The sequence below is a fragment of the Phacochoerus africanus genome, chromosome 1, assembly GCF_016906955.1.
Source record: "Phacochoerus africanus isolate WHEZ1 chromosome 1, ROS_Pafr_v1, whole genome shotgun sequence".
Taxonomy (NCBI): Eukaryota; Metazoa; Chordata; class Mammalia; order Artiodactyla; family Suidae; genus Phacochoerus; species Phacochoerus africanus.
This window is the reverse complement of record NC_062544.1, coordinates 180,567,657-180,587,429: the sequence shown is the minus strand read 5'-3', so window position 1 is coordinate 180,587,429 and position 19,773 is coordinate 180,567,657. Positions and strand designations below refer to the sequence as shown.

The following is a 19,773-nucleotide window of genomic DNA, read 5'->3' as shown; positions in this document are numbered from 1 at the left end:
GCAAAGAGCAAACAATTCCACTTAGATTAGATACCTAGAATAGTGAAATTCATAAAAACTGAAAATAGCTTGATGGTTGTTAGGGAAAGAGGGAAATTGGGGTTTGCTTAATGGGTACAGAGTTTTAATTTGTCAAGATGAAAAGTTTTGGGCGTTGGATGCACAAAACGTGAATGCACTTTTAGCACTACTGAACTCTCCACCTGAAAATTATGAAGATGGGTAAATTTTACATTTTTAATGCAAATTTGAGTTAAAAATGGTTAAGATAATACATTTTATATCATGTCCTTTACCACAATTTGAAAGAAAAAAAATTACTTGGCAACAAATATTAGTGAGGATGTGGAGCTGTAGGAGCTCTCATTCATTGCTGATGGGAATACAAATTTGTACAGCCACATTGAAAGACAGTTTGGCAAGGTTTCTTATAAAACTGAACATAGTCTTACCATACAGTTCATTAATCATACTTTTGGTGTTTATGCAAGTGAAAATTAGTAAGTTGTGATACATTCAGACAATGGAATATTATGCAGCACTAAGAAGAAATGTTCTAAAGCTATGAAAAGACATGGAAGAAGCTTAAATATATACCATTAAATGAAAGGTGCCACTCTAAAAAGGCTGCTTACTGTATGATTCCAACTCAGTGACATTCTGGAAAGGGTAAAACTAAAGATAGTAAGAAGATCATTGGTTTCTAAGAATATAGGCAGGGTATAGAGGATTTTTAGGACTATAAAACCAATTTGTATCATACTACAATAATAGTAAATACCTGTTATTTTACATTTCTCAAAGCCTGTAGAATGTACCCTAGGGTAAACTATGGACTTCAGAGTAACAAGGTTGTATCATAGGTTCATCATATGTAACAAAGTTACTACCCTGGAACAGGTTGTTGATAGTGGAGGAGAGGCAGAGAATATATGAGAACTCTGTACTTTTCAGTTTTTCTCTGGACTTAAAACTAAAGTTTATTTTTAAAAAGCTATTCATGGCATGATATTCATATTAAAATGTTAAATGTAAAGCTGTTACAGATGTGTTGATATACAGTCAGAACACCTATGAGAATTCAGAAAAATGATTGCTTCTGTGTAGGCAAAAAGGGAGAAGTTGAAGTTGGAGTGAGATTTTAGCAGTATCTATAACACTTTGGTTTTTTTGTTTTTTGTTTTGTTGTGGTTTTGGCTGCACCCACAACATGCAGAAGTTCCCAGGCTAGGGATTGAACGTGCGCTATAGCAGCGACCCAAGCCGCTGAAGTGACACCGGATTCTTAACCCCTGCGCCACAAGAGAACTCCCTGAAATTTTTATTTCTGTAAAAAATAGAGCAAATAGTACAAAATAGTGGCTCTTAATACATGAACGTCTGTTATGATTTTCTGGTTTTTTTGTGTATTAACATGTCATGGTTGAAAGTTTTTTTAAAGTTCATTCTCATAGAAGTAGTTAATTTGGGAATATTTATGTTAAAGTATAGTCTGCTTCATTGACTACATTGATAGAGGGGGAATCACTATGGCTAATTTACACAAATTCAGGCAAAGTCTTGTTCTGGAAATAGTACAACCCAGTCAGACATAGATGGCCTGCAGAGTGACTTAAGAGAACAAAAAAGGGCCAAAGAGTGGATTTTGTTTTCCTTTGGAGAAATTTGCATTTTATAGATACCAGAGCTTACCTTTAGTTCTGTAACTTACTCAGGTACAGTACTGTAGCACAGTAAATGAGATGTGGGTTAGAAGTTTCGAGTCTTGAGTAGTTATTTTTCAGCTTTTTAAGTGTCCAGGAATGAGAATAAATGGTAACAGAAACATCAGAATTCATAGTAGATGGGGATGGGGGTGGCATATTGTTTCTGTTATGAGCCATATTAAATTACTTTATAAAATAAATGTGCAGTAATCTGATGGTTTCAGTCCTCATCTTATTTGACCTATCAGTACCATTTGACATAGTTAATTATGTATGCTTCCCTGGAAAATAATGGTTTTTTTACTTGAATCCAGATTTGCGCAGATTCCTGTTTCCTTCTTTCTCATTGACTCTCCTTCTTGGTCTTCTACCTGTTGATTTTTGGAGTGCCTAAAGTTATACTCACTCCATAGATAATCTTATCAGATCACTTGGTGTTAATATAATTTGTACACAGCCAGCTTGGTGTTAAATACAGTTTATACACAGCCAGCTTTCTAAGTTGATATTTTTAGTCCTAACCTCTTCCTTGAATCCTAAGTTCAGCCAACTGCTTGACATCTCATTTTGATTCATTATAAGCATACTAAACATAGCATGTTCAAAAGTGATATTACTCCCCAAACCTTATAATCATTCAGTCTTCCCTGTCTCAGTGAAGTTCCATCTTTCAGTTACTTGAGCTAAAAACCTTCAAGTCTTCATTGTCTCCTCTCTTCCACAATCCTATCCAGTCCATTAGCAAATTTTGTAGATTCAGTCTTCAATATGTATCCAGAGTCACGAGTTCCTGTTGTGGCTCAGTGGGTTAAGGATCCAGCATTGCCATGAGCTACAGTGTCTGTTGCAGATGTGGCTCAGATCTGGCATTGCTGTTGCTGTGGTGTAGGCTGGCAGCTGCAGCTCTGATTGGACCCCAGTTTGGGAACTTCCAAATGCTACAGGTGTGGTGCTAAAAAGTATACACACACATACATACATGTATCTCCAGAATCCACATCTCATGATCTCCACTGCTGTCATTCTGCTCCAAACTCTTATTTCTTACTTGAATTACTAGTTACAGTATATTTGCAACATAGCAACTGGAATGATCCTATTTTAAATTAGAGTATGTCTCCTTTGCACAAAACCCTTCAGTGGCTTTCTGTCTCACTAAGAGTAAATGCCAAAATCTTTATAGTGGCCATTCATTTCTTACTCCTTTTTTGTTCATTCTGTGTCAGCCACTTGGAATCTTTGTCTTTCCTTTTCTTTCATATCTAGTAGTCCTTTTTTACTTGCTGATTCCTCTGCCTTGAATACTTTCTGCCAGATACCCACATGGCTTGCTCATTCCTCTTAAAAGTCTTTACATCCCCCTTCTTGGCTTTATATTTTTCTCTCTTTAATATTTGTCACTATCTAATATACTATGTATTTTAGTTTTATGTATTGTCTTTCCCTACACTCAAATGTAAACTCCATGAAGACAAAGATTTTTGTCCTTTGTTCGCTGCTGTGTCCTTAACACTGAGAACAGTTTGTGGCACATAGTGATCAGTAAACCTTTGCTGGCTGAATGACTGACTTTCTGTGATGTACACATCTGTTTAGTATGTGAACATAATTAGAGTTGATGCTTCTCAAAGTTGTTTTAGTAAAGTAATTCAGTTTATTTGCCTTTTAATGAAGATTTTTCTACTACCATTGAAAAGTCTTTAAACATAAGTTCACAAAGAAAAATTAATATTTTGAAAATACTGAGGAAAAAGAAGGGAAAGTAGTTTATTTGAAGAGATAAGTGACAGAAGCAGACTTAGAATGAAAAACTAGTATGGTCTAGTATAAAGAACATTGGACTAGGGCCGGGATAATCTGAGCCATGCTATTCTCGGACAAGTCACTGTGTAAAATGAGATGGTTTAAATGATTTCTATTTTTTTCCAGTTACAAAATTCTATGATGCTATTTGTGTAGATTTTTCTGTAACAAAAGTCATGAATTTGAATTATGTGCGTTAATATATATGTATAACACACAAGGAAAATATTCCTTAACCTCTTGCTTTTCATATTTTGTTTTAATGATATTGTTTTGGAAATAGAAGAAAATAGTTGGTTTTCTTATATAAGAACATACCAGATGAGCAGAGATAGCAGATTTCTTCAGTGGTGTAAAGCTTGGATTCTGTTGACTTCCTTAACTTGGTGGAATCTCATTTTGTTTCATGTTCTTCATTTTTCCCAGTGTCTTTCCCATGGGTTGAGTTTTCTTCAGTTCCTGAAATTGTATTTCTTCTATAAAGTACTCAAAACCTTTGAAGAGAATGATCATTATTACCAGGATTTGATCAGTCTCATTCTAAAAGAGAAGGGGTATCTTCCCTTTTCCTCATATAAAACTCACATATGTGTTTGTTTAGTATAACAGGTTTCTCTGTGTTGGTCCTTAATCACTGTCTATAACCGATTATGGAAGTTTACTTTGCAGCATTTGTCTTCTCTGAGATGGTTGGTTTTATGTGTCTTACCAAACACCTCCTCCAGCAAACATTCATGCATAGACACATATACACACAGAGTTCATTTGTTTGGTGATAGTCTCTGTTACCAAGTCTAGCTATTGAAAGCTGCATGAGTTCCATGTCATTTTAGCATTTGCGTGTAATTTAAGGCAAAGTGCAAAATGTGAAAACACAGAGGAATTAAACCAAAGCCACAAAATATCTCTTCATTGTTTATAATTTTGAGGGGTGGCTTTTTTAGGATTCTTAGCCTAGAAGTTATTGCCATATGTACTAACTTGTACAGGTGGCAATTAAATATTTTTTAAGGAGTTTCTGTCATGGCGCAGCAGATATAAATCCGACTAGGAACCATGAGGTTGCAGGTTCAGTCCCTGGCCTTGCTCATTGGGTTAAGGATCTGGCGTTGCCATGAGCTGTGGTGTAGGTCACAGACACAGCTTGGATCCCACATTGCTGTGACTGTGGTGTAGGTCGGCAGCTACAGCTTTAATCAGACCCCTAGCCTGGGGACCTCCATATGCCATGGGTGCAGCCCTAAGAAGCAAAAATCTATCTATATATAGATAGATTTTTTTTTAAGTTTTATTTAAGTGTAGTGGATTTACAATGTGAGAATTTCTGCTGTACAATAAAGTGATTCAATTATACGTATACACATACCCTTTTTTATGTGACATTGTTTTTTGAAGATGATAAAATTGATAAAATTTTTGAGGTATAAAAGATGTTAGAATCCCCTCACTTTACAAACGAAGAAATTCATGCCCATAAACATGGTTACTTGCCTAAGATTGCATCAGTTAAAGGTAGGACTGAGGCTAACAGTGGTGTACTAGTAGAGTAGCTTAATCATAACAGTAGTAACTCATCTTGGGGGGAGACATATATGTATGCATGTATTTTCTCCTGTTATATATGTGGTATTATATCTTGTACAAGATAGGCGAATATAGAAAACTTTGGAAAATCAACTCTTTCCTGTTCTTCTTCCCTTTATTTTCTAACTTTTCCATTGAATTTAACACACACTTCCCTGTTGTTTGAATATTGAGTAGATATGAAACTCTATTATAATGCCATTCCTTACACTTAACTGTTACCAGTTAACTTTTCTCTCCTATTGCTACTATTAATAAATACCATCCATAAGAACTAAATCCACAGCTTGAGCAAGCTTTTAGCTTTTTATTGTCATAAATGTGAAGTTGGAATTTACATGCTAATCGCATGCAATTTAATGACATTATTTGGTGGCAAAGGCATGAATAAGCACTGTAATGACAACTACTGGAGATCAACAAGTGGAGATGAAAGGAGGAAGAAATAGGTAAATGGTGAGAAAACAGCCTTTTTTTGGTCACCCCACAGCATTTGAAGTTCTTGGGCCAGGGATCAGATCTGAGCAATAGTTGTGACCTGCACCACAACTGCCACAATGCCAGATCTTTAACTCACTGTGCAGGACTGGGGATCGAACTTGTGTCCCAGCACTTCAGAGATGGTCCTGATCCCATTGTGCCACAGTAGGAACTCCCAGACTATTTTATAATTACTTATTTTTAGCATTTGGTTTGTTATATTTATTGAGTTAACTGTTGTACTTACCAAGTATGTTTAAGATGTGATGGTCACTTGGGTTGAAAACACTAGTAACTCACTTTATATGGAAATTCCCAGGCTAGGGGTTGAATCAGAGCTGTAGCCCCTGGCCTAAGCCACAGCCAGAGCAACTCAGGATCCAAACCACGTTTGTGACCTACACCTTAGCTCAAAGCAACCCCAGATCCTTAACCCACTGAGGGAGGCCAGGGATTGAACCTGCATCCTCGTGGATACTAGTCATATGTGTTTCCACTAAGCCACAATGGGAACTCCCCATATGCTGTATTTTCTAACTAGAATGCCTGTCTCTAACTGTATTTCCATTCAGTCTTAAAAGATTCAGCTTATGTTTCATCTTTATTACATAGTTTCTCAGCTATTAAAATCAGTAGGCATGTTATAACATATTACATATATTTAACTGAATAAAATCAATCAACCTGTTTAGAATGATGTTTGGCACTCAGTGTTTGCTAGATATTAGGTCTTATTACCACTTTATTAACTTACATTTCTCTGTCATAACGGTTCTACCTCCTTGAGGCCATGGCTATGCTATGTCTGGTCCATCTTAGTATTTCTAGTGCTTGGCAAGTAAGTGATTAATAAATATTTGAATGATTGAGTTATGCTTTGTAGAACACTCTAAATAGTAATAGTAGTTAGTAATCCATGTTGGGAGGATCTATATGTGTAAACTGTTTTATTGTGATAAAATTTACTTTGCGTAAAACCCATTTTAAGTATACAATTAAATGATTTTTAGTAAATTTTCAGAGTTACTACAATCCAGTTTTAAAATATATCTTATCCTGCTGAAAAAAAAAAAAATCAGACACAACTTAGAATAGATTTACAAGGAGATCCTGCTGGAAAAAAAATATATATATATATCTTATTCCTTCACGAAAAGATCTTGTGTCTGATGATTTTTTTATTCTTTTGCTTTTTTGTGCCATGTTACTTACATATCAATATTGCTAGGTAAAAACGGATGAAATAAAATCACAGGGTTTTTTTTTTGTTTTGTTTTTTTTTGATCTTTTTTTTTAAGGGCCACACCCACGGCATATGGAAGTTCCCAGGGTAGGGGTCAGATCAGAGCTGTAGCTGAGGCCTACACCATAGCAACAGCAATACGGGATCTGAGCCACGTCCACAACGTACATGTACCACAGCTTACGGCAATGCCAGATCCCCAATCCACTGAGCAAGGCCAGGCATCAAACTCACATCCTCATGGATACTTGTTGGTTTCATTACCAGTGAGCCACAATGGGAACTCCCAAAATATTATATTCCTTATCTTTTGATAAGAATGACTAACTTTAGAATTTTCTTTAAACATTTTTCTCTAGTGAGACTTACTGAGGCCTTACTGATCTAAACCCCAACTTTTTACTAAAGAAAATTTAAACCAGCTTCATACAGTATATAATTACATTGTCATATCTTAAATTAGTAGTTTATTTAAAATTTTAAAGAAAACTATGCATTGATAAAAAGTGACTTGTAAATTATGTAGCCATAAATTAAAAAGTGTACAATACCCTATACTCCGTTAGAGCAGAGAAAGTGTTTAATCCCTAAACCTAGCACAATGGACACATAGTAATTATTTGTCATTTTAAATAGAAATATCATCTTCTTAGCAGTTGCTATATAGTGTATTAGAGAAGGCCTTGAAGAGAGAGTTTCCAGTGTGTTGGAGGAATAGCAAAGTTAGTGAGGATATTTTTAGGTGAGGATACTGCAGACTGAGTGGAGAGAATGATAGGAGCTGAGGTCTGAGAGGTGGTAACTAGGGAGGAGATGAGGTGAGAAGACTTAAGTCATTGTGATAACTAGCATTTACTCTAAAGTGAAGAGCCATTGGATGGTTTTGAAGAGGAGAGTAACCTGATCTAATTGACTTTTTAGAAAGGGGTTCTTTACTGAGTCCTTCTTCTCATGGAGTCTATGGGTAGAATTCAGGGGGGCCTGGGAATGTAGGAAAAAATTGCATCTTTGTTTTCACAACTTCTAACTAAAACAGTATTTCCTTCAGTTAATAATGTAGACAATAAACCTCAGTAGTTATTAAAGTTGTGACTTTGTCACCACCAATAAAAATGACATTATTGTTACAAGACATCATGAAATTCCATTTATGGTCATCATTGCTTTGAAAGTATAGTAGTTATTAGACCCATAGACCCATTGCTAGGTTCTATTTAGTGTGATAGTGAAGGACATATAATTTGCTTTTTCATATTTCTGTATTTTTGACAACTATATATCAACTTAATTGGTTTTCTTTGTAATCTTACATATTTTGTTTCTATATTTAAAAACTGTCTGAGGAGTTCCCGTCGTGGCTCAGTGGTTAACAAATCTGACTAGGAACCATGAGGTTGCGGGTTCGATCCCTGGCCTTGCTCAGTGGGTTAAGGATCCTGCGTTGCCGTGAGCTGTGGTGTGGGTCGCAGAAGCGGCTTGGATCCCACGTTGCTGTGGCTCTGGCATAGGCTGGCAGCTACAGCTCCGATTAGACCCCTAGCCTGGGAACCTCCATGTGCTGCAGGAGCGGCCCTAGAAAAGTCAAAAAGACAAAAATAAATAAAATAAAAATAATTTTTAAAAATAAAAACTATCTGAGAAGATGGCCATTGATTTCATCAGGCTGCCCAAGAAGTCCGAAGCACACAAAAATTAAGATTTCTTGTGGGGATTACTTTGGGTGCTGTGATAGTAATGGACTGAGAGGGAGATGAAGGGCAGGAGTAGAAGGAGGGATATAAATTAGGAGACATTTGCAGTATCTGGAGGAGAGATAATGGTGAGTTTGACCAGAGAAGAGGCAGAAGAGGTTGTGAAATGTAGTTAGATTTCTGATAAGCTTTTTAAGGTTGAACTAACCTTCAAATTAGGATTTGCTAACAAATTGAGTGTGTAATGTGACAGAAAACAAGAATCAGGGATGGCTCTAAGATTTTTGGTCTGTGCAACTGGAAGGATGGATTGCCATTTGTTGTAAATCTCTTTGAAGTTATTAATAGATCTGGAATATTAGATATATCATAAATGTTTGAAACAGTAACAAAAGGCTTATGAAAGTAAAAAGGCACAAATGATAAAAGAACTCATAATCTCATCTCTCATATGAACCTTATGAGATGGGATAGAACATATGTTTGTTAAAGATCAAAAATTCAGTTTCAGGTATAAGTTTGAGATGTTTACTAGACATTCCAAGTATTACTTTGTGACTTGCTATTTCCACTTAATATGTCTTGGCGTATGTAGTCAGTCATGAGAAAGAGTGAGGTGGACCTATACATAAAAAGAGCTTGAACTGGAGTACCTATTGTGGCGCAGAGGAAACGAATCTAACTAGTATCCATGAGGATACAGGTTTGATCCCTGGGCTCACTCAATGGGTTAGGCGTCTGGCACTGCAGTGAGCTGTGGTGTAGGTTGCAGACACAGCTTGGATCCCGCATTGCTGTGGCTGTGGTGTAGGCTGGCAGCTATAGCTCTGATTCGATCCCTAGCCTGGGAACTTCCATATGCAGCAGGTGCACCCCTTAAAAAAATAAAAAAACAAAAAAAAATAAAGAGCTTGTAGTTTGAACTGGTAGTGAACACGTATCCATGTGTTAGATAACTTTAAAATGAATAAAACATAAGTTAAAAAACAGGATAGTTACAATATGTGATAGAATAATTATATGGACATTAGAAAAAATGAAATAGATCATCACATACCACCATGGAAGATCTTTAAGATCTTGAAATAAACAAAAATAAGGTAACAAACAGAATAAATACATAAATATGTCAGAATCATAGTAAATCTAACAATGTTTATCTTTAGAGAAAGAGTCTAAGGATGGGCAGGAAGGTACATTCCTTCCTTTCTGCCCGCCCTTTTTAAGCAGTTGAATTTACTAATGTTGTACATGTACTCCTTTTTCATTGTCGTGGTTCATATAGGGGGTGAGATTCTGGGTTCTTTTATTCATTGTACCTTTGTATTAATAATTCTTTTTTAATTTTATGATATATCCAGTATTGTAAATCTATTAATGTCAAGATTTTCAGTATTAGGGAATGTGAATTTAAAATGAAGATAGGAAATCATCTGTAATATAATCTTTATTATGAGTAGACTATGACATGTAGATATATGACTAGAAGAAAAGATTAGGAGATATACATCAAAATGTTAATAGCAGTTTCCTCTGGGTGATGAAATTTGAGAGATTTTTAAAAATAATTTTCTTTAATTTTTTGTAGACCATGAGAAGACAACGAAATGAAGTTGTAGTTGAATTAAGGAAGGTAAGTAATATTGGGTACTTCCCATGTGTAGTTGTAACAACATTACTGCATATACAGAAAATAGATAGCAAATACACATTAATCTCAAGTGCTTAGTTAGCATTTCTCTTTCTTTTGAAAATGGAAAGATTGACTAAATTTGACAGGCTGTTGAAGTTGGCAAATATTATTTGTCCACTATCCAAAAATAGAGATAAACACATTATCAGATGGCTTTTTTCTTTTGTAATTTTAAATGATTTGTATAAAGTGTAAGTCATAGGTATAGTTATATTAAATAGTTCTATGTACAGTAGTAGTTGCTCCATAAAAGGAACTTGATACTTAGAGATTTCATCAGCTTTTCAAGTATTAAAGTAAGGTTGGTTGAGAATATATTTTTTAATTTGTCCCAAACATTTTATTTTATTTATTTATTTATTTATTTTTATTTATTTATTTATTTTGCTTTTTAGGGCCACACCCGCTACACATGGAGGTTCCCAGGCTAGGGGTCTAATTGGAGCTACAGCTGCCGGCCTATACTACAGCCACAGCAACGCAGAATCCAAGCTGCATCTGTGGCCTACACCACAGCTCACAGCTACATTGATTGGATCCTTAACCTGCTGGGCGAGGCCAGGGATCAAACCTGAAACCTCATGGTTACTAGTCAGATTCGTTTCCATTGCGCCACAGTGGGAACTCCTTCTCCCAAACATTTTAAGTGAAATTCACGTGGCCCTTGATTTTTATAACGTAGATTTTTCTCTGATTTTAAATTGCCCACCTTTTGCTTTGACTTTATTTTTAGGTGATAAAGAGAAGCTCCCAGATGATGTATAAAATGGTTTAGTACTTTTAAATAAATATGTATGTTTGGTTCTGGCTTAAACTGTACACTATCTTTTTAATTAAATTATTTTGTTTTTTAGTTTGTTTTTACATAGTTCACGGTTCATTAAAAATATAATATTTTGGGAGTTCCCGTCATGGCGCAGTGGTTAACGAATCCGACTAGGAACCATGAGGTTGCATGTTCGGTCCCTGCCCTTGCTCAGTGGGTTAACGATCCGGCGTTGCCGTGAGCTGTGGTGTAGGTTGCAGACGCGGCTCGGATCCCGCGTTGCTGTGGCTCTGGCGTAGGCCAGTGGCTACGGCTCCAATTAGACCCCTAGCCTGGGAACCTCCATATGCCGCGGGAGCGGCCCAAGAAATAGCAAAAAAAGACCAAAAAAAAAATATATATATATAATATTTGGGAGTTCCTGTCGTGGTGCAACAGAAACGAATCCATCTAGGAACCATGAAGTTGTGGGTTCAATCCCTGGCCTCACTCAGTGGGTTAAGAACCCGGCGTTGCTGTGAGCTGTGGTGTAGGTCGCAGACGTGGCTCAGATCTGGTGTTGCTGTGGCTCTGTTGTAGGCCGGCGGCTACAGCTCCAATTGGACACCTAGCCGGAAAACCTCTATATGCTGCGGATGAGGCCCTAAAAAAGACAAAAAATATATATGTGTGTGTATATATATACACACACATATATATTTGGGGTTTGGGGCTCAAATTAGTGTTGCTTAAGTGTTTAATTCACAATTTGGTTTAATTTTCTGCATTTGTATTTTACATTTAAAAAGGCATTTCATATTTTTTTGTAGACACAGGATTTCCTAAACTTTGTATGAAAGTATTTACCTTTTTAAAATTTAACTGAAGCTTGCTTTCTTTTAAAGAATAAAAGAGATGAACATCTTTTAAAGAGAAGAAATGTACCACACGAAGATATCTGTGAAGACTCTGACATAGATGGTGATTATAGAGTGGTAAGTTATTGTTATTCTGATAATTTAAAAATACCAGTGAAAGATTTTTACATAAATACAGAATTATAAGGCAACTTTTTAACTTAGTTTTCACTCACTTTTTTCCCAGCAAAATACCTCTCTAGAAGCTATTGTTCAAGTAAGTTGAGTTTTTTCCCCTCTCTTCATTGTATTTTTTGGACTTAACTAATTATTGTGTATCTGCATCAAAAATTGTTTTGTTTTTTATAGAATGCTTCAAGTGATAACCAAGGAATTCAGTTAAGTGCAGTTCAGGCTGCTAGGTAAGTTAAATTTTAAAAATATATTTAAATTTTACAACTTCCACAGGAGTTCTGTTTTGGCTTTTTCACTATAGAGTGGTTCTATTACTTGCATTAACTTTGATGACAAACAATAGAGGTCAGTCATAAACCAACTGAGTTTATTTTAAAAATTATTCTCTTAGAGTATTTTTTTTTTCCCCCATTTTTGGCCATTTCGCAGCATATGGAGTTCCCAGGCCAGGGATCAGATCCGAGCCACAGTTGCAACCTAAGCCTTAGCTGCAGCAAATGTCAAACCCTTAAGCCACTGTGCCAGGCCAGAGGTCGAACCTGTGTCCCAGCATTCCCAAGATCCCTACCAATCTTGTTGCACCCTCAGCGGGAACTTCTAGAGTATTAATGTTAGCAATTTTCTAAACTCATGAATTCGTGGAAGCTTTAGTGTGCATAATATTTACAAATGCTAGGGAAAAGTTGATTTGACAGGTTTTTGCTGTAGACTAATAGGAAAACATTATTTATAAATCTTTTACCTTTTACTGATGAATAGGTTTAGTTTTATTTAAAAGTCAGAGTCTCCAGGTGCTGCCCAGGTAGCTAATTCTTTGCACAGTCCTCATATCGATCAAACAGTAAATTGAATTATAAGCTTACTGTAGCAATGCATAGGCAAGTAGACATTAAGATTTAGGGCTACAAAGATTCCCAGTCTCTTTCATGTAGGAATCTTATGTTTGCACATTTCTATTGTGAAAGCTATGTACTTGTATTTTAAGGGAAAAGCCAGAAAAACTTTTTTATTCTTTTTACAGCCATACTTGTGGCATATGGAAGTTCTCAGGCTAGGGCTCAAATTGTAGCTGCAGCTGCCAGCCACAGCCACAGCAACCCCAGATCCAAGCCACATCTGCGACCTATGCCACAGCTTGTGACAATGCCAGATCCTTAACCCACTGAGCCATTACTGGAACTCCCCAGAAAAACTTACTGAGAATTTGTATTAATAAATAGGTTGAGGAGTTCCCGTCGTGGCGCAGTGGTTAATGAATCCGACTAGGAACCATGAGGTTGCGGGTTCGGTCCTTGCCCTTGCTCAGTGGGTTAACGATCCTGCGTTGCTGTGGCTCTGGCGTAGGCCGGTGGCTACAGCTCCGATTCAACCCCTAGCCTGGGAACCTCCATATGCCACGGGAGCGGCCCAAGAAATAGTAACAACAACAACAACAATAACAACAACAAAAAAGACAAAAAATAAATAAATAAATAAATAAATAAATAGGTTGAGGAAGCCATTGTTACATCATAGTAAATGTAGTGGTTTGTTTTTTTTATAAATGAAAGAATAGCACCTTATGTTGTGATTATCAGTAGCAAAGAGACACTTAAGCAAGAAATTGATTCTAGTTAAAGAATTTCAAAGTGGAAAAAGATTTCACAGGTTCATCTAATATACCCAGTGTATGAGTTCCCTTTATGTTTATTAGGCTTTTCCTACTGTAGTGTATTCACTTAGCAGATAACAGATTCCCTAGAACAGTTAGGGAAGTTATAGAATTACATTGTTGTCCACTATGGGTAGAAGAACTACTTAGGATTTTGTTATGTAGGCAGAAAGTCACAGAAGTTTTCACATCTCACAGTGGCAATGTTAATAGGAAGAATGATTGAGAAGTTGATATATTATGCTTACAATTGTCAGAGTTGATACTATACAATACTATAGTGTTGGAGCATCTCTTCTCAACATGTTATGCAACTTAATTAAAGCCCTCAGGCCCCTAAGGCAAGAGTTCTTAAAATACAGTCTGTGGGTCCCTAGATCTTGAGATAATTTCAGGAGGTATTATTTTCACGGTAGTTCTAAGACTTGACTTGTCTTTTTTTCACTGTGTCAGCATTCACACTGATGTTGGAAAAGCAACTGTGGGTAAACTACTGGCACCTTAGCACAAATCAAGACAGTGACACCAAACTGATTATACATTGTAGATACTGTATATGCCATTGTACACTCAAAAAAAAGGTCATTTCCCTTTAAGAATGTCCTTAATAAGGTAGTAAAAAAGGTTTTTTTATTCAATCTGAAAACCTTGATTAAGCAAGACTGGGTCATTTCCTATTTTGTGCAAAGAATTGTGCCATTTATTATTGGAAAATACTGTGAAAAAGCATGTGGAATAATTCTTGCTCTATAAGAAGTTTAAAACCTAATCAAGAAGGCAAAACTATTATATAAGAGGTGTGATGCTCAACAGCAAATGTAGGTATATGCCATGTAACTATTCTTGAAATTCAGAGAAAGTATTGTGAAAATGTAAAACTTGAATACATAGAGTTTGAATAGACAAAAACAAGAGAGCATTGCAAGTGTGGAGAATAGGATTTGGAGAGCCTGAAAATGAGACTGAAATGTTGGGACAGATAACTGACATGTTGTTAAATTACAGAAAATAAAATTAGATAAGTGAGATGTAGCCAGTCTGTGAAATGGTGTAAAGCTAGGTCAAGCAGTTTACATTAATAGGATAATAAATTAGCAGCCATCACTTGGTTTACATAGGGGAATGATCTGATTAAGCTCTTTCTTGGGGGGAGATAGGGGTTGCATCCATGGCATGCAGAAGTTCCCGGGCTAGGGATTGAACTTGCACCACAGCAATGACAATGCCACCGCCTTAACCTGCTGGACCACCAGGGAACTCCTGATTAAGCTTTTTTTAAAAAGCAAAAAAAATAATAGTGCAGGGGATTCAAATGAGTGAACATCTGTGTTAAGCCACTTTGAGAGTTTGTCAGCTAAAACTACAGTCTACCCCACGTATAAATGAGCACTAGTTATTGTTTTATTCTCTAAGCTACATGAGAACAAGGATGTATCTGTCTTGTTCACCTTAATATCTCCAGCATCTCTCTGGATATTTTCCTGTGTATTGCTCAGCTTATTTCCTTTAATTCCTGAGACAGGAATCTTATTGACCTTCTGTGACCTTTGAACTGGTGAAGGTGAAGAATTAGATACTAGTGTCAGCTATAAACTTGGACCAGCACCCTACCTGCTTTTGTTCTTTGACTTTGTTGTGACCTGGTATGAATAATTTAGGATATTTTGGTGACCTCTTAATTCCTTTCTTAGCAAGGTAAATGCCATGTTGAAGGAGTCTGCCCTCTTTTTTTCTCTGACCTCAAAATTAAGTCCAAAGGTAACACATATGAAACATTTAGTTGTCTTTTTGTAAGTCATGTTTGGGACTTATTGAAGGAATAATATTACTGTACTAATTTTTTTTAAGTGATAAAGTGGCTCATGTCTACCATTTTTTCCTAATTATTAACAACTCTGTAAATTTATAAATTAATCTTTTTATAATAGAGAAAAGGTTGCATTATATAAATTTAAAAAGTAACTTTCAGAGAGAATATTTGCCAGATATTCACTTTATTTAATATCTATAGAAAATATGAATTTGAATTTATATATCATTAAGTTTCACTAGGGCTACATATATCTCTCTCTTATAGGAAACTTTTGTCCAGTGATCGAAATCCACCAATTGATGACTTAATAAAATCTGGAATATTGCCTATTTTAGTCCATTGTCTTGAAAGAGATGACAAGTAAGTACATTTTAAGAAATAATTAAGGTGTATCGTTTGCAGAAGACAAGATTTTCTAGTAGTTTGATTTTTAAAGAAAAAAGAAAAGGGCTATTAGATGGAGTTGCGCACCCAGGTATGCTTATACCAGGAGAGGAAGGTAAAGGCCAGAAAGGAACTTGAGAATGATGTATTTAACTTCGAAGCTTTGAAAGTTAAGAACAAATTTAGCCAGATAGGTAACCTGAGAAAACTGCTTGGGTAGTAATGTATTTTAATAAAGTGTTAATCTTTATTAAGTTAATCTTAATAAGGAGTTTATCTTAATAAAGTATCTTAATAAGAGTTCTCAGTAAAAGTGAGACGGACACCTGAGTAAGTTGTGTGTTTTTAATATTGAAGATATTTTAGATAGTCACTGGAAGTTTGGGGGGATTGTCTTTTTAGGGACACACCTGTGACATAAGGAGGTTCCCAGGCTAGGGGTCCAGTTGGAGCTGTAGCTGCTGACCTACACCAGGACCAAAGCAACGCTGGATCCGAGCTGCATCTGCAACCTACACCACAGCTCATGGCAATGCCAGATCTTTAAACCACTGAGTGAGACCAGGAATCAAATACTCATCCTCATGGATGCTAATCAGGTTCATTACTGCTGAGCCACGATGGGAACTCCTTTTTTTTTTTTCTTTTTAAGTACTGGATGCATAGATCTTTTGAAGCAAAATATTTAATACTTTATAAAAATGCTAGAGAGGAAAAATGGTTGGTAGATATTTGGGCTAGTGTAGAAATTCCTGCTGTTTAAAATTATTTGTTTTTTGTAGTCCTTCTTTACAGTTTGAAGCTGCATGGGCTTTGACAAACATTGCATCTGGAACCTCTGAACAGACTCAAGCAGTAGTTCAGTCCAGTAAGTTGGTTATTAACAGACAGAATTATAATTTTCAAAAAATAGGTTAATTTTTAAAAGTAGCTTTTCCTAAAAAAAAGAGCTGTTTATATTATAAAATAATTCAGTATTTTGAATTCAGTAACACACAGGGTAGTTGAAATGGGCCAACTTTAGTATGTTACTTTGTTCATCTTATCCATATTCTATTTCCAAAAATTGATTTGATTCTAAGAGCAATTCCTAATTATAGTAGCATATTACATTATTGTAATTATACTTTATAGTACATCACAAAAAGATTTTTTCCCATTGCCATACTACATTTTGGCTACTCTTAATGAGATTTCCATCATACCTTTTAGAGAAATCTTTTTTTTTTTTTTTTGTCTTTTTGTCCTTTAAGGGCCACACCCGAAGCATATGGAGGTTCCCAGGCTAGGGGTCTAATTGGAGCTGTAGCCACCAGCCTACACCAGAGCCACAGCAATGCGGGATCTGAGCCTTATCTGCAACCTACACCACAGCTCATGGCAACACCAGATCCCGAACCCACTGAGAGAGTCCAGGGATCAAGCCCGTAACCTCATGGTTCCTAGTCAGATTCGTTTCCACTGTGCCACAACGAGAACTCCTTTGGAGAAATCTTTTATAAAGTAATTCTACTTGAGAGAATGGCTTGAATTTTTTTTTTTCATTGTTATAGGATTGTCTTTTATGTTCCAAGAAATGTAAGTGGAAAATAACTTTTGCAAGTAATAACCTGAGGTATTTTCATTAGTACTATTTGATTCTTCAGCTAAACAAATTAATAATTTTAAAGAAGGTACTTTCACAATCCCCTTCAGGTTTGTAAGCGTACTTGTCTAACCCTGTTAAAATCTTAAGCACTATCATGATTTTGAAGGGGAACAAAAGTGTTAACCAGTAAGGAAGGGTTTTATTATATAGACACTTATAATATTACGTAGAACTTCCCGTGTGGCACAGCAGGCTAAGGATCCAATGTTGCCACAGCTGTGGTGCAAGCTGTAACTGTGGCTTAGGTTGCATCCCTGGCCCGAGAATTCCACGTGCCACAGTTTTGGCCGTAATAATACATAGAAAAGATAATTACCTTAAGTCTTAATAAAACTGGTTTAATTCTAGGTTCAAATAGTTTTGAATTTTTATTGTTTTATTTTATGCAGTTAACTAGTAAATGTTATGATCTCAAGAAAGTGCTTAATCCCTCTTTTTTATTTCTCTTTTGTGCTCTTTAAAGATTAGAGACAGGCTGATAGTCTTTTACTATAATACCAAAAATAACGTATAAATCGAACTTTTTAGTATAAATAAGCATGATTGATCTATATGTACTAAATAGCATTTTTCAAAGCAATGTCAGAAGGAAGAAAAGAAACAGAATCATTTATTCAGTGCAGAATTATTGTGTTAAACCTTTCTTTGTTTTTTCCATCCTTGTTGTTAAGCAACAAAATCACTTCCTGATTCATAAGGTCACAGGCGACATGGAATCACTGGCCTGGCTAAAGACCCATGTGATGTTATTTTAAATTTCTATATTCAAAAGTTATTTCAATAATTGGAATTTTTTTCAGAATTGAAGATAATGCTTAATCTATAAAAAGTTAGTCTTAAATTGGAATTTAGGTTTAATTGTGAATGAAATTTTATCAGCTTAATTTTGTATTTGTCTATATGTTAAAACTATCAATTTGATAATGGATAAGTAGTCTGCTAGTCAAAAATTTTCCTACTCTTATTCTAGGAAAATCATTTAATAAGGATATATTTTAAATGTATTTTTAGTAGCTTTCTTTTGAGGTTTCAGCAAAGAAGATTGATTTTTGGTTTACACTGTAGTATTTTCAACCTTCTTTTCCCACTTTATTAAGATATAATTGATATATAACAGTATCTTCAGACTTAAGTGATAACTTATATTTCCCTCCTTCAGATGCTGTGCCACTTTTCCTGAGGCTTCTCCATTCACCCCATCAAAATGTCTGTGAGCAAGCAGTGTGGGCACTGGGAAATATCATAGGTTTGTCTAAAACTTGTAATACTAGCCCAACAATTGTTATCATGTACTACGTAATAAAAGTGACTACTAGTAGTTGAAAAGGAAAAAGGTTGCCTTCTTCAGCACTAGCTTTTATGAATCTCTTGGAAATTTTTAGTACAGCAAAATAATGTTATCTACTATCAGCATCAGGTCATTATTACACAGGAGGTATCTAGCTTACAGATAGTCTTATTAAATGTTGACCATTGTGATTACCATACCTTTCAGGATTTTTCTTTTTTTTTTTTTTTTTTTTTTTTTGCTTCTTAGGGCTGTGCCCTTGGCCTGTGGAGGTTCCCAGGCTCGGGGTCCAGTCAGAGCTGTAGCTACTGGCCTACACCACAGCTGCAGCAATGCCAGATCCAAGCCGCATCTTCGACCTACACCACAGCTTACGGCAACACCAGATCCTTAACCCACTTAGCGAGGCCAGGGATCAAACCTGCAACCTCATGGTTCCTAGTCGGATTCGTTTCTGCTGCGACACGATGGGAACTTCTCAGGTTTTTTTCTAATAAATAATTGCAGGAAGAATAATTAAAGACAATTCAAGGAGTTCCCATAGTTCCTCAGCAATAACAAACCCAACTAGTATCCATGAGGATTTGAGTTCGATCCCTGGCCTCACTCAGTGGGTTAAGGATCTGGCTTTGCCGTGAGCTGTGGTATAGGTCCAAGATGCGGCTTGAATCTGGCATTACTGTAGCTGTGGTGTAGGCCAGCAGCTACAGCTCAGATTCAACTCCTAGCCTGGTAACTTCCATATGCCATGGGTGCAGCCCTAAAAAGACAAAAATAAATAAGTAAATACATAAATAAAGACAATTCCAGAAGTTCCCACTTTGGTGCAGTGGGTTAGGAATCTGACTGCTGCAGCTCAGGTTGCTCCAGAGATTCAGATTTGTTCCCTGGCCCAGTGATTGGATTAAAGGATCTGGTGGTGCCACAGCTGCAGCTTTGGATTCAACCCCTGGCCCAAGAACTTCCGTATGTGGCAGGTGCAGCCATTTAAA

The 19,773-nt window shown here is 36.2% G+C and overlaps 1 protein-coding gene across 2 annotated transcripts in view; it reads left to right on the top strand.

The window, feature by feature from the left end:
* KPNA4 (karyopherin subunit alpha 4) overlaps nt 1-19,773 on the top strand; it is a 68,705-nt gene that overhangs the window by 26,170 nt on the left and 22,762 nt on the right. For both annotated transcript variants that reach the window (XM_047785717.1, XM_047785710.1), the window contains exons 2-8: nt 10,096-10,140; nt 11,851-11,940; nt 12,050-12,079; nt 12,172-12,224; nt 15,726-15,821; nt 16,628-16,713; nt 18,653-18,739. In XM_047785717.1, the coding sequence (XP_047641673.1) occupies nt 10,096-10,140; nt 11,851-11,940; nt 12,050-12,079; nt 12,172-12,224; nt 15,726-15,821; nt 16,628-16,713; nt 18,653-18,739 (487 nt within the window). The remainder of the gene's footprint in view (nt 1-10,095; nt 10,141-11,850; nt 11,941-12,049; nt 12,080-12,171; nt 12,225-15,725; nt 15,822-16,627; nt 16,714-18,652; nt 18,740-19,773) is intronic.